Genomic DNA, 13706 nt, shown 5'->3' with positions numbered 1-13706 from the left:
GAGCCCCAAACCTATGTATCATCTTAGATCTTTGGTTATTATTCTGAGAAAGCCTCCACACAACCTGAGGTTGTGCTTTTCTAGTTTTCAGAGCATTCTTTTGCAATATTCAAGGTTTTTTTTTTTTCCTCCCCATTAAGTTGGGCTTAGAGTTATTGTTATAGATATTTATTTTGTGCTTTCTTCAAGGTGCTGAGTTACTTTTTAAATGATCTGTGATATTTTTGCTTTCTTAAACATTTCTAGTACTGGATATAGAGTTTTCTAACACGATTTTATCAGCAAGCAATGAAGTGTTAAGAGGTGTTTCTTTCCTGTAAGGTAGGCTAAGCCATCTCGGTTGAGATGGGGATGAAGAAGTCATTTTCATCTTCTCCAAAGTGTGAGGGAGAGTAATCTTTTTTTTCTCTGCATGGGAACCAGGGAGGTCATCAGCCCCAACAGGCTAGTGCCTGTTAAGGATAGTTGGGAGTCCGTGAGCTTCTCCCAGTGCTACCATCTATCACCTGGCCAAGAAATCTAAGCTGCAACTCTAGTTACTTCAGGGAGAAGTTGAGGTAGAGAAGTTTATAAACATGTGTTTATGCTGCTTTGGCTACTTTGGAAGTAGCAAATTTGGCCTCTGAGAGGATATTTTTAGATTCAAAAGTTACTTTTCTAATTTGATAAAATGTTCTATGAAATAACCTACCTTTGGAGCTGAGCTAAGTGTTCAAAATTCCAAGGTATGTACTTTTAAAACACTACTTCATTACTGAAAGTTCTTGTGTAGTTTAGTATAAAATTTTCCGAAAGCTCTGATGATCTTATCTTTGTATCTCAAAGCACAAACAGTACTAAAGGTACAGTGTGCTCGCTCCCAGAGTTGAACTTGCTAGAATAATTTGCATCATGTTTACTAAAAGTATATGTCATATCATTAGAAATTATAGGGATTGATAAAGTAATGGGAGGGGGGTTAAAAGCTTATAAAATTAGATGCCACTATTTAAATATCCTAATTTATTCATCAGATAAAAATTTCCAGTGGGCAAATACTGGAGCAGCTGTGTTCGGAACACAGTCAACCAGTAAAGTTGGTGAAGATGAAGATGGTAGTGATGAAGAAGTAGTTCACAATGAAGATATCCATTTTGAACCAATAGTGTCATTACCAGAGGTAAATATTAAAGAATGGAACTCTTACTAACAATGTCACATTTTAAGTTCAAAACTTGACATAGCCTAGCTTTGACTTATAGAACTAGCTTTGTTTACATTTCTTCAGAATATTTACAATTTTAAATGGAAGGTCTTTATTACGTATTATATATATGTAAATCCTACATGAAACTGTTGGGAAGAACTAAATTTTTTCATAGGTCTTTAGAATATCACATTTGTTTTCATAACAAAATTCAGGTGGTAAAAAAGTATCCAATCTCATACTTGGCAAAAATCCTTTCAATAAAAAGTAAACCACATTTTCTGGACAGGAATGTTGTTTTAGGCAAATTACTTGGTCAGTTTTCAACCACAATGGTTAATATTTCTTTTGAAGAATACTTTTTGAAACCTTTACTGTCCTATAAAAGAATGTATTACATTCCAGAAGGAGGAAGAATACTACATAAGGGAAAAATGTTCAATGACAAATCAGGTCTTTACTGCTCCATCCAAATCAGATGTATTCGTAGCCCTTGGATATTACTATTTATCTTGATACTATAGTTCAAATTCTGTTAATGTCATTACAAAGACAATGTCATGAGGAATTTGGATGTTTGGAATTTGTCATGGAATATGTCAAAAGCAGGAGCTTATTTATCTACTGCCATAGGTAGAAGTAAAATCTGGAGAAGAAGAAGAAGAAATTTTATTTAAAGAGAGAGCCAAACTTTATAGATGGGATCGAGATGTTAGTCAGTGGAAGGAGCGAGGTGTTGGAGATATAAAGATACTGTGGCATACAATGAAGAATTACTATCGGATCCTAATGAGAAGAGACCAGGTTTTTAAAGTGTGTGCAAACCATGTTATCACCAAAACAATGGAATTAAAACCCTTGAATGTTTCAAACAATGCTTTAGTTTGGACTGCCTCAGATTATGCTGGTGAGTACATTCAATGCTACTTCTCACTTTTTGAATTTGTTTTTTTTAAGTTTATTTTGAGAGAGGGAAAGCACCAAGCGGGTGGGGGGCAGAGAGAGAGGGAGAGAGAGAATCCCAAGCAGGTTCCCCACGGACAGTGTGGAGCCTGAAGTCGGCTCGAACTCAACGAACCGTGAAATCATGACCTGAGCTGAAACCAGGAGTCGGAAGTTTAACCGACTGGGCCACCCAGGTGCCCCCACTTTTTGAACTTTTTAAAAATACATAAAAAATACATAAGACAATTGTAACAGTGATTTTAATATTAAGGTCACTGTTTTGTTTTGTTGTTGTTGAACAGATGGAGAAGCCAAAGTGGAGCAGCTTGCAGTGAGATTTAAAACTAAAGAAATGGCTGAGTCTTTTAAGAAAAAATTTGAAGAATGTCAACAGAATTTACTGAAACTCCAGAAAGGACAAGTATCACTGACAGCAGAGTTATCGAAGGAGACAAATCCTGTGGTGTTTTTTGATGTTTGTGCAGATGATGAACCCCTTGGACGTATAACCATGGAGTTATTTTCAAACATTGTTCCTCATACTGCCGAGAACTTCAGAGCACTCTGCACTGGAGAGAAAGGCTTTGGCTTCAAAAACTCCATTTTTCACAGAGTAATTCCAGATTTTGTTTGCCACGTAAGTATTTAATTGTATGTCACAACTGAAGTCTAGAAAAGCGAACCACACTAACTTAGGAAATTTGAGTGTTTCTCTTAAGTTTTTTAAGATTTCTTTAGCTTTTCTGTACATTAGTTGTTGTCACCACCCAATTTCCTGTCCCCACAAAAACTTTCAACCTGAAGTAGTTCAAATTTCTAATATCTTGAAACCTGCTGGAAATTGAGGATGGAAAAAAGACATTTTCATTTTTGTCTTTCAAAATTTTCTTATTTTTAAAAACTATGTTTCTTAGTTTTCAAACCACATTCTCAAAGAAGTTGGGTGTTTAGAATTTATCCTGTAGTGGTAGTTCTGTGTGTATTTTAATATTTTATTCAGGATTCCTATTAACTGAGATGTTTTTTCAGGGGGGAGATATCACCAAACATGATGGAACAGGAGGACGGTCCATCTATGGAGATAAATTTGAAGATGAAAATTTTGATGTCAAACATACTGGGCCTGGCTTACTATCAATGGCCAATCAAGGCCAGAACACCAATAATTCTCAATTTTATATAACACTGAAAAAAGCAGAACATTTGGACTTTAAGCATGTAGTATTTGGGTTTGTTAAGGATGGCATGGATACTGTGAAAAAGATCGAATCATTTGGCTCTCCTAAAGGGTCTGTTAGTCGAAGAATTAGTATCACAGAATGTGGACAGATATAAAATCATTGTTTTTCATAGTAAGTTTTACCTGTATAAACAGTTGAATTGAAGCTTAGCTGTTATGACAATATGGTAATTATGTTCAGCTTTTGAAAATGGACGTTTCCAATGTACAAATGTAAAATTGCAGCTTATAGCTGTTGTCACTTTTTAATGTGTTATAATTGACCTTGCATGGTGTGAAATAAAAGTTTAAACACTGGTGTAAATCAGGTGTACTTGTGTTTATGTACTCCTGACATATCTGTATTAAAATGGAATAATATTAATCTTGTTAAAAGCAATAGACCTTCTCAAACTATTGAAGGATTATGATATATGCAATTTAATTTTACCTTTTAAGATATTGGACTTCCTGCATGGATAAACTTACCATTCGAATAAGGGACCACAACTTGGATAATTTTTATTTTAGATTTGAAATATATTTGGTAACTGTTGGTGTGCTCATTTATGCATTGAGGCTCACTTTTGAATGGGTAAAGCCACAGAGGGTAGAGACTTAACCAAAGTGCTCTTCTATAATCCTTGCACCTCCTGTATAGTTAAATTAACTTTTAAGTAGAGTACCTTCTTTTCTTAAAATGATGTAGTTTCCTGTGCCCTTTCAAAGGTATTAAATTAATTTTTACATTTTAAACAAGTTAAGTATGTCCTTAGTTTTTATTTTATTATTTTTTTTTTTTTAACTTTCCTGTCATCTTTCTACTACCTCAAACTGCAGCTTGGTTCTGATAGAACTTGAATTTTTCCTTGCAGTTATTGTGATAAAGTATGACTATTTTAAAAAGGTCTATACCATGTTCTTTGGTTAAAGATTTGCTTTATACTAGATTGTTGCAGTACTTTTCTCTGGTGAATTTTGTAGCAAAAATAAAGTGACAATTGTTAACAGCCATGACATTTAAAAAATTTATTACTTGTGCATCTAGTTGTTTGTTCATTCTAGAGCCAAAGTGAGGAGGACAGTTAAAGTTCTGTAAACTCAGACTGCCATATAATTTCCAGAGCTCCCAAAGGAAGTGATTTCTGTTCAAGTTTGATACACACTGAACATTTATTTGGAAATGGCTAATGACAAAAGTTAGGCAAACTGCTTAAAAGGCGGCGGGGTGGGGGTTGGGGAAAGGTATTCTCATCAACCTATTCAATATAGAACTACAAAGAATCTAGTTAGAGCACAAAATTTTGTGTATTCCAGTTACCAACAGTGACCTTCCTATACCCTCCTGTGTTCTTCCCAGTGAAATCATTTCATTTTGTTTAGTGAAAGACAGTGGGAGTTTATTCCATTATTTGGGGATTTGGAAATAGGCTATGATAATACTCGTTCAACCACCAAAGGAGGAAGGGATGTCATGTGTGGTGTGTATGTGAGTAATGAGTGATGAAATACCATCACTAAATTCACTTGGCCACAAAGCCAGATAACGGAAATAAACCTACTCCAGTGTATCAGTTGAACTTAACCTGAACCTTAAAGACAACTATGGATGACATATATGCACATTTAATATTAAGAACTGGCTTCTTTGGAGACCTATGTAAGTAATATAAGTTGACATAAAGTGTGTTGTTTTTGAGCTGGAACCCTTTGACATTTTAGAATAAATTCCAAGTGAAGGCAAGTGTGCTTTAGAGATTATAGAAACCAGTTTTACACTATCTACTGTGCTATCATAAAGCATTAAAACAATGTATTAAGCTTTAAAAGCTAATAATACTTGGACCAAAAATTTGATTAAATGACATGTAAACTGACTTCCAGAATTAGTATTCCAAAAATGCTTACAAGTGGCTTGGGACATTAATGAGAAAGGACTGATTTCTCTTTATTTAATTGCTAATGCAGTATAAATCCACACTGAGATGTACTCCCCCCCCCCCACCCCCAACTGGTTCGATTTTATATTGTCTCATTAAAAATCTGCTTAAAATAGAATATAAAAATGTTCATTATTTGTACACTAATATTTGATGGCAGAGAGTATTGGTTTAAATAATTTTCAGATAATACTTTAGTAAGATGATCTTGTAAAACTTTGGCATTTGAAAAACTAAAGATAATCCAGAGAATCTAGGATTTGTTAGTCCAGACATGCTGTTGAACATCATCCATCTATCTATCTATCTATCTATCTATCAGCTAGCTATTTTAGAGAGAGAGAACCCAAGCAGGCTACGCAAAGCCTGATGAGAGACTCAAACCACCAGATCATAACCTGAGCCAAAATCCAGACTTGGATGCTTAACTGACTGAGCCATCCTGGCACCCTGAAAGCGGTATCTCCTTACCTGACGCCATGGTGGGGGTGGTGCCTGAGGCCAAGGCTGAGTTCCCTCTCGTGAGGGGCCACATCAGCTAAGGTGTAACTGCTGTGAACAACCCTGCTTTTTTTGGTGCCTTGGATACGAGGGAGGAAAACTTAAGTAACAAAATTGTAAGACAAAACACCATCCGTCAAAATAACAGTGGTGAAGGAATTAGTCATTAAAATATTCGGCAGGAAAAACATTTGTACCGCCAGGACGTTTCTAACATAGTACAGAGAGTCAGACCAAGGGGCCCTAACACGCGCGCCTCTGTCGCTGTCGCCTGCGGCGGAGCGTGGGTCCCACCACAGTGAAAGCGCCCCGGGCGGCTCGAACTGCGAGCGCTTCGGCGTAGCTGTTGACCCCCGAGAGGTGGAGCGTGCCGTGCGTCATGACGCAGTTCCGTTGCGCGAGCTCCGCCCCTGCGCGTACGGCCGCGGTGGGTTTGAACGCTGTTCCCGGGGAAACAACGGCGGACTTGGTGCACCATGGAACCGAGAGTAGTGAAGCCGCCGGGGCAGGATTTGGTAGTAGAGCGTCTGAAAAGCCTCTACGGACTAGGGGGCAGGCACCTCGCCGAGGTGAGGCTTCGCCCTTTCCTCGGCCTTGTCCCTGGGCCCGCGGGCCGGTTTCTGCCGGTGTGAAGCGGCCTGACGGGCAGCTGCGCCAGAGGCCTCGGGGCCGCTGTTCAGAAGGACCCTGGGGGAGGGAGCCACTCTCCGGGGCTCGAGCAGCTCCGCCGGAACCAGGGTTAGCGGAAGGTAGCTGCGGGGGCAGAAGTCATTTGTGGCCACAGATGCTCCATATGTGGGAAAAGCACATTTTATATAAAAAAATTCTTTACTGTAAATTCTTGAAGGTTTATGTTACTACACGCATAGCATGACACTGTTGAAAGTGTATCTGAACTTTTATTTACAGTGACTTGAGCGGAGTTCGAAAAGCGATTTTAATTTATTTAAAAACTTTACTATTTTGAAAAAAAATTCCAAATTTAAAGTTGCAGGAATATACAAGGAATTCTTGAGCACTTCGCATGGATTTGCCATTGGTTAACATTTCGCCACATTTGCGTTACTATTATCTTCGTATTTTTGACTCCCTACACACATTTTTTTCCTTTTAACTAAGGATAATTTGCCGGTGCTGTGACACTTTTACCCCCAAATATAAATACTTAAATGTATTTTCTAGGAATAAGAATATTCTCTTATATTTGCAGTAACAAATTGAGGAAGCTGACCATTTATACAATAATATGTAACATATAGTTCGTATTCAGATTTCACCAATTATCTAAATAATGTCCTTTATACATTTTTTTTCCTCTGGTGCAGATACAGTCTAAAGATGAGCATTGCATTTGGTTTTTTTCTTTTTTTTTTCTTTTTCTTTTTTTTTTAATCTGGAACAGGTTTTTAAGCCCATGTCTTTTATAATGTTGATATTTTAATTTTTTTTTTTTAGTGAGAGAGACTGGGAGCTGGAGAGTGAGGCAGAGGGAGAATCTTACACAGGCTCCAAGCTCAGTGTGGAGCCCAACACCAGGCTTGATCCCTAGGATCATGACTTGAGTGGAAATCAAGAGTAGGTTGCTCAACCAACTGAGCCACCCATTTTTGAAGAGTACAGGATAACTGTGTATTGGACTGTCCCTTAACTGGAGTTTCTCTGATGGCTGTTCCTCGTGACTATCTGGTTATGCGTTTTTGGCAGGAATACTACTGGGAGTGATGTGTGGGTTGCGCTTTTTCATTAGGAGACTTGCAATGTTGCTTTGTCCTGTTATTCCGGATATTAATTTTAACCAGTTGGTTAAGGTAGTGTCTACAAGATTTGTCCACTCTAACCTTTGTAATTAACCCTTGTACTTAGTACATAATTGGTGGGGAACTCTTTTTTGAGACTGTAGATTGATTCTTAATATACAAATTAAATATATCTTTTTTTTTTTTTAAGTATGATTTTTCAAATTTTGATCAGGCTAAATGGAAGAGAAGATCTCTAACCTCCCCAGGTAAGCTGATAGAGTATTTTGTATACTTGGGGGTTTTAACAAATTTAATTTGAGAGAAAACATTAAAAAAAAATGTTTAGATTTAAGACTAAGTGCCAGATATCTTGTGATATTAAGCTTTCTTCAGTCGGGTAACAAACTAATAGTAAACCAAGATTTTGTGGGTAAACGTAAGATGTCTTTAAATCAAATTGAATTAATTTTTTTGGTGTTTTAATTACAATTTTTTTTTTTTTCCTTTAGAAATTGGGTAAAGTATGTTGGGTAAAGAAAACTGCTTTCTTTTTAAGGCATAGACTTTCCAAGTTACTGAGATAATAATTGTTGCACTGGAAGAATTTATCAAATGTACTTGATAATTGTGGGATTGGGTGCATTGGAACATCATGTGGCAATCTGGAAGTAATGTATAACTAACCATTAGTCTTTTGATTTGTTGATACTTCTTTGGTGATGTTTTTACAAGTACAATCGTTGAATTTTGAGGTGATTGCAACAAAAACAGTATGTTTAAAAGTTTTGTCAGAGTAGATTAGAGAATTTCATTTTTTTCCAAGTTTATTTCATTTTGAAATTTTGTAAACACTCTTGAAACATTTCTTCAGTGTGAAAAAAAGACCCAGTTATTACTGAATCTAGTATCTAAAAAATATCTTAAAATTATATTTTAGTTTGAAATATAGCCTAAAATTTCCAACTTTCTAAAATGTAACAAAAAGTATAGCTCATTTAATTTCTGATGGGGTAAAAATGTATGTTAGACAAAGATGCATACATTTAAAAATATTTATAGGGATTCCTGGTTGGCTCAGTCAGTAGGGCATGTGACTCCCGATCTTGGGGTTGTAAGTCTGAGCCTCACATTGGCTGTGGAGATTACTTAAAAATAAAACCTTAAGGAAAAAAAAATTCTAAATTTCTTATCAGAGAAGCTCTCTTTGCCTTTTAGTCTCTGAATTTGGATACAGGCTAACAGTCTGTTAAATGTTGAATGTTTAAAATATATAAAATTAAAAAAAAATGTTTAATGTTTGAGACTGATGAAATATCATGATTAGGTAGGAAGAAGGCTGAATTCTGAATTTTAATCTTTCCACTTGCTGGTTCTGTTACTTAGATAACTTCACTAACTTCTCTGGTCCTTAGACTTACCACCATTAGAATAGGGTTAAAGGCACCAATTCTGCTTACTTCAGAGTCAGCTAGCTGTTGCTAGGATCAAATAAGGTAATAAATGAAAGAGCATTTTGTAATCAGTTAAGTGCCATATTAATACAAGGCTTGATGCCTGTTTTCTGAAGTTTGCATTACAGAGATATACACATTAAAATCATTAGATAATTTTGCCATCTTACCTTAGAAGCCTAGAATGAGATTAGTATCTGCTGATCTTAGTAATCTCTGCTTTTTTCTCTTTTGTTAACAGATGATTTGGATATCTTCTCATCTGGTGATAAAGTTGGTTCATCATTAAGATGTTATTCCGATGAAAGAAAGCATTGCACAACACCACTTTGTAGTTCATTCAAACAGTTAAATGTGAATTGGTAAAGTACCCTGAATCCTTACTGTTGCTATCCCCTCAGTGTCTAAAAAACTGGGAGATTAAAGAGTGGTTTGTTTATGTCTTTGCCTTTTTTTTTTTTTTTTTTTTTTTTTTTTTGAGGAAGTAACAAGCAGTCTGGAGCTTGCTGAATGGTTATAGAGACTGATTTATTTTTACTGAGATCTTTGTTATAAAAGCATGAACCTAGCATTCATTACATTTGGTAGTATAATGGAAAGTTATTTACACAGTATAAAACGTGAAGTTATTTTTATGGTTATTCATCCAGGACCCAAATGAACACCATATTCCCTTTCTTTCTTTCTTTCCTTTTTTTTTTTAAAGGATGTAGGATAAAAATGAATGCAGGTTTGTTGGGCAGTGATGTTTAACGCCACATTCATTGTCTACTAGGGTGGTAAGCTATATTTTAGGTAGTTGAGAGAAAGAGATGGAAGAAACCGGTCTGGTGAGTTGGTAACTACATAATATGCATGATAGAGTGTTGGTCTGTGAGGGGTAAATAGTTTTGTAGAGGAGATTGTACTGTGAGTGAAATCAGTATAAAAACAGTGGAAGCTAAGATGAAATCAAGTTCTAAGTAGGTGTTATTAAAAGCCAGAAATACATGGCAGAAGAAAGTGCTGTGGGTATCAACATTTTGAAATAATGTTAAACCATAAAGATGTATATACATACACAAAATGAAATGTTGAGATAATTGTGGGGAGAGGAAGAGTTAACTGTGCCTAAAATATACATATAATATTAATGTAATTGATATTTGAGAGCTTGAATATTTTATATAATTGCTTCTTTCTCTGCTTAAATGATTTAATCCATATAAAACACTTAGAATGGTGTTTAGTACATAGAAAAGCACTCAAAGTGCTATTACTGTTGTTATTACTGTTTCATTTGGCATTCACAAAGTAGCATTGTTAATCTAGATTTAAGATTTGGACATGAGGTAGATTGAATATAGAGTAAGGAAAGTAAAAGATTGTTTTCAGATTATGAATTTCTGGAAATTATTTTCTTATATTTAACTGATAGTTTTGTCATTTTTTGTTTTTATAAATAATCTGGGTATAATTTCCAGTTATAATTTGAAGCCTTTGAACTATGAAAGTTTTTATAACATTAGACAGTTTTTTCACATTCCCTAGTTATTATCTAATCTGGAATTATAGTACTGTCCAGCACAAGTAGCCACAAGCCACATGAGGCTATTGAGTACTTGAAATGCTGTAAGTACAAAATACACACCGGATTTCAAAGATGGATAAAGAATGCAAAATATCTTAATAATTTTTATATTGATTATATGTTAAAATAATCTTTTAGATATACTGGGTTAAATATAACACATAGTTAAAATGTTATGTCTTTTTATGTTTTTAGTATGGCTCCTAGGGAATTTTAAATTATCTTATGTGATTGAATTATATTCCTTGAACAGCACTGCTCTAGAAATTTCAACTTTGAGATCATCTTTTTGGAGAAAACACCTGAGATTCTAGTTCTGCTTCACCTTACTAGTTATGTCACCTGTCCATTATTTAAATTCTTTAGGGTTTGGTTTCTTCCTGTTAGACATTACATTTTTTTAGCTAAAATTATAGCTGACATTGCCTGTTATAGTGACCTCACAGAAATATTAGGAATCAAAGGAAAGAGATTGGCAGTTGTAGAACATTCTATAGGTATATGTTATTTTAAATTGTGCCCATTTGAATATGTAGAAAGATGTTTGTAGTGAGTTTTTAGACCATTGGCTGTTATTTTTCATATTTTTATGTTTTCCACTTTAAAATGTTTACTTGTTACTTTGTTTTCAATTTTTGTGCTGTTAATATTTGGAAAGCACTTTTATCTTTTTTAAATACTGTAGAAAACTTCCAGAATGCTGTGATAGAATTTTTTATTTTTAAAGCCTAGATGATGAACTGGATTCTTTTCAAGATTTGAAGCAAAAAGAAGCAAAAGAAGACTTAATTGAAAATGATTATGGAGTTAGTACCTCCAAAATAACCAAGCAGTCTTTTAAAAACATAGAAAAAGGTAAAAGAGATACTCATTTTAGAACAGTCATTTCTTTCATTCTTTTTTTTTTTTTAATTTTTTATTTATTTTTGAGAGAGAGAGAGAGAGAGAGAGAGAGAGAGAGGGAGGGAGGGAGGGAGCACGAGCCAGGGAGGGACAGAGAGAGAGGGAAACACAGAATCCGAAGCCGACTCCAGGCTCTGATCTGTCAGCTATCCACCTGTGAGATCATGCTCTGAGCCAAAGTTGGACACTCAACCAACTGAGCCATCCAGGTGCCCCTAGAACAGTCATTTAAAAAGTAGCTTTGTTAAGTAGAGCACATAAAGCTTATCCTGTAGTAATAACACTGGTTCTCTGTATATTTCTGTGATCTTGCATTTGTGTAAGCCATGAGGCAGTAATTGTGCTTATTGTTAAACTAAAGAAGAGAAAGATAAACTTCATTGTTTTCCAGTAGTATTCCCATACTCTCAAAACTTACCAAAATAATTAACATACTGTGTAGTATTGATTTTAGGAGTAGAATTTAGTGATTCATCACTTATACACAACACCCAGTGCCCATCTCAACAAGTGCCCTCCTTAGTACACATTATTTAGCACAACCCCTTGCCCCACCTCCCCTCCAGCAACTCTTAGTTTCATCTGTGTATTTAAGAGTCTCTTATGGTTTGCCGCCTTCTCGTTTTTGTCTTATTTTTCCTTCCCTTCCCCTATGCTCATCTGTTTTGTTTCTTAAATTCCACACATGAGTGAAATCATACGATATTTATCTTTCTCTGACTGGTAATTCTCTTAGCATAATATACTCTAGGTTCATCCACATCATTGCAAATGGCAAGGTTTCATTCTTTTAGATCACTGAGTAGTATTCCATTAGATAGATAGTTATAATCTGTATATATAGATATAATCTTCTTTATCCATTCATCAGTCGATGGACATTTGGGCTATTTCCATAATTTGACTCTTGTTGATAGTGCTGTTATAAACATTGAGATTCATGTGCTTCTTTGAATCAGCATTCCTGTATCCTTTGAATAAATACCTAGCAGTGCAGTCGCTTGGTCATAGGGTAGTTCTGTTTTAATTTTTTTTTTTTCAATATATGAAGTTTATTGTCAAATTGGTTTCCATACAACACCCAGTACTCATCCCAAAAGGTGCCTTCCTCAATACCCGTCACTCACCCTCCCCTCCCTCCCACCCCCCATCAACCCTCAGTTTGTTCTCAGTTTTTAAGAGTCTCTTATGCTTTGGCTCTCCCACTCTAACCTCTTTTTTTTTTTTCCTTCCTCTCCCCCATGGGTTTCTGTTAAGTTTCTAAGGATCCACATAAGAGTGAAAACATATGGTATCTGTCTTTCTCTGTATGGCTTATTTTACTTAGCATAACACTCTCCAGTTCCATCCACGTTGCTACAAAAGGCCATATTTCATTCTTTCTCATTGCCACGTAGTACTCCATTGTGTGTGTAAACCACAATTTCTTTATCCATTCATCAGTTGATGGACATTTAGGCTCTTTCCATAATTTGGCTATTGAGAGTGCTGCTATAAACCCTGGGGTACAAGCGACCCTATGCATCAGTACTCCTGTATCCCTTGGGTAAATTCCTAGCAGTGCTATTGCTGGGTCATAGGGTAGGTCTATTTTTACTTTTTTGAGGAACCTCCACACTGTTTTCCAGAGTGGCTTCACCAATTTGCATTCCCACCAACAGTTGAAGAGGGTTCCCGTTTCTCCACATCCTCTCCAGCATCTATAGTCTCCTGATTTGTTCATTTTGGCCTCTCTGACTGGTGTGAGGTGATATCTGAGTGTGGTTTTGATTTGTATTTCCCTGATGAGGAATGACGTTGAGCATCTTTTCATGTGCCTGTTGGCCATCCGGATGTCTTCTTTAGAGAAGTGTCTGTTCATGTTTTCTGCCCATTTCTTCACTGGGTTATTTGGTTTTCAGGTGTGGAGTTTGGTGAGCTCTTTATAGATTTTGGATACTAGCCCTTTGTCCGATATGTCATTTGCAAATATCTTTTCCCATTCCGTTGGTTGCCTTTTAGTCTTGTTGGTTGTTTCCTTTGCTGTGCAGAAGCTTTTTATCTTCATGAGGTCCCAGTAGTTCATTTTTGCTTTTAATTCCCTTGCCTTTGGAGATGTGTCAAGTAAGAGATTGCTACGGCTGAGGTCAGAGAGGTCTTTTCCTGCTTTCTCCTCTAGGGTTTTGATGGTTTCCTGTCTCACATTCAGGTCCTTTATCCATTTTGAGTTTATTTTTGTGAATGGTGTGAGAAAGTGGTCTAGTTTCAATCTT

The 13706-nt window shown here is 36.0% G+C and overlaps 2 protein-coding genes across 11 annotated transcripts in view; both read left to right on the top strand.

Annotated features, from left to right (window-relative positions):
* The window catches only part of LOC125936184 (E3 SUMO-protein ligase RanBP2), an 82434-nt gene extending 78065 nt beyond the window's left edge, over positions 1-4369 (top strand). For both annotated transcript variants that reach the window (XM_049650132.1, XM_049650131.1), the window contains 4 exons: positions 1014-1159; positions 1820-2093; positions 2434-2768; positions 3161-4369. In XM_049650132.1, coding sequence (XP_049506089.1) covers positions 1014-1159; positions 1820-2093; positions 2434-2768; positions 3161-3466 — 1061 coding nt within the window. In that variant the 3' untranslated portion in view covers positions 3467-4369. The remainder of the gene's footprint in view (positions 1-1013; positions 1160-1819; positions 2094-2433; positions 2769-3160) is intronic.
* Positions 4370-5931: 1562 nt separating this feature from the next.
* CCDC138 (coiled-coil domain containing 138) overlaps positions 5932-13706 on the top strand; it is a 141395-nt gene continuing 133620 nt past the window's right edge. Inside the window, exons 1-4 of one of the 9 annotated variants that reach the window (XM_049650143.1) lie at positions 5935-6360; positions 7763-7796; positions 9223-9343; positions 11279-11406. In XM_049650143.1, the coding sequence (XP_049506100.1) occupies positions 6268-6360; positions 7763-7796; positions 9223-9343; positions 11279-11406 (376 nt within the window). In that variant the 5' untranslated portion in view covers positions 5935-6267. Of the gene's footprint in view, positions 6388-7738; positions 7797-9222; positions 9344-11278; positions 11407-13706 lie in introns of those variants that run through there. The other 8 variants (XM_049650142.1, XM_049650150.1, XM_049650146.1 and 5 more) reach the window with 8 other exon arrangements.

The sequence above is a fragment of the Panthera uncia genome (genome assembly GCF_023721935.1).
Source record: "Panthera uncia isolate 11264 chromosome A3 unlocalized genomic scaffold, Puncia_PCG_1.0 HiC_scaffold_11, whole genome shotgun sequence".
NCBI lineage: Eukaryota > Metazoa > Chordata > Mammalia > Carnivora > Felidae > Panthera > Panthera uncia.
This window is presented reverse-complemented; position numbering and strand designations above follow the sequence as displayed.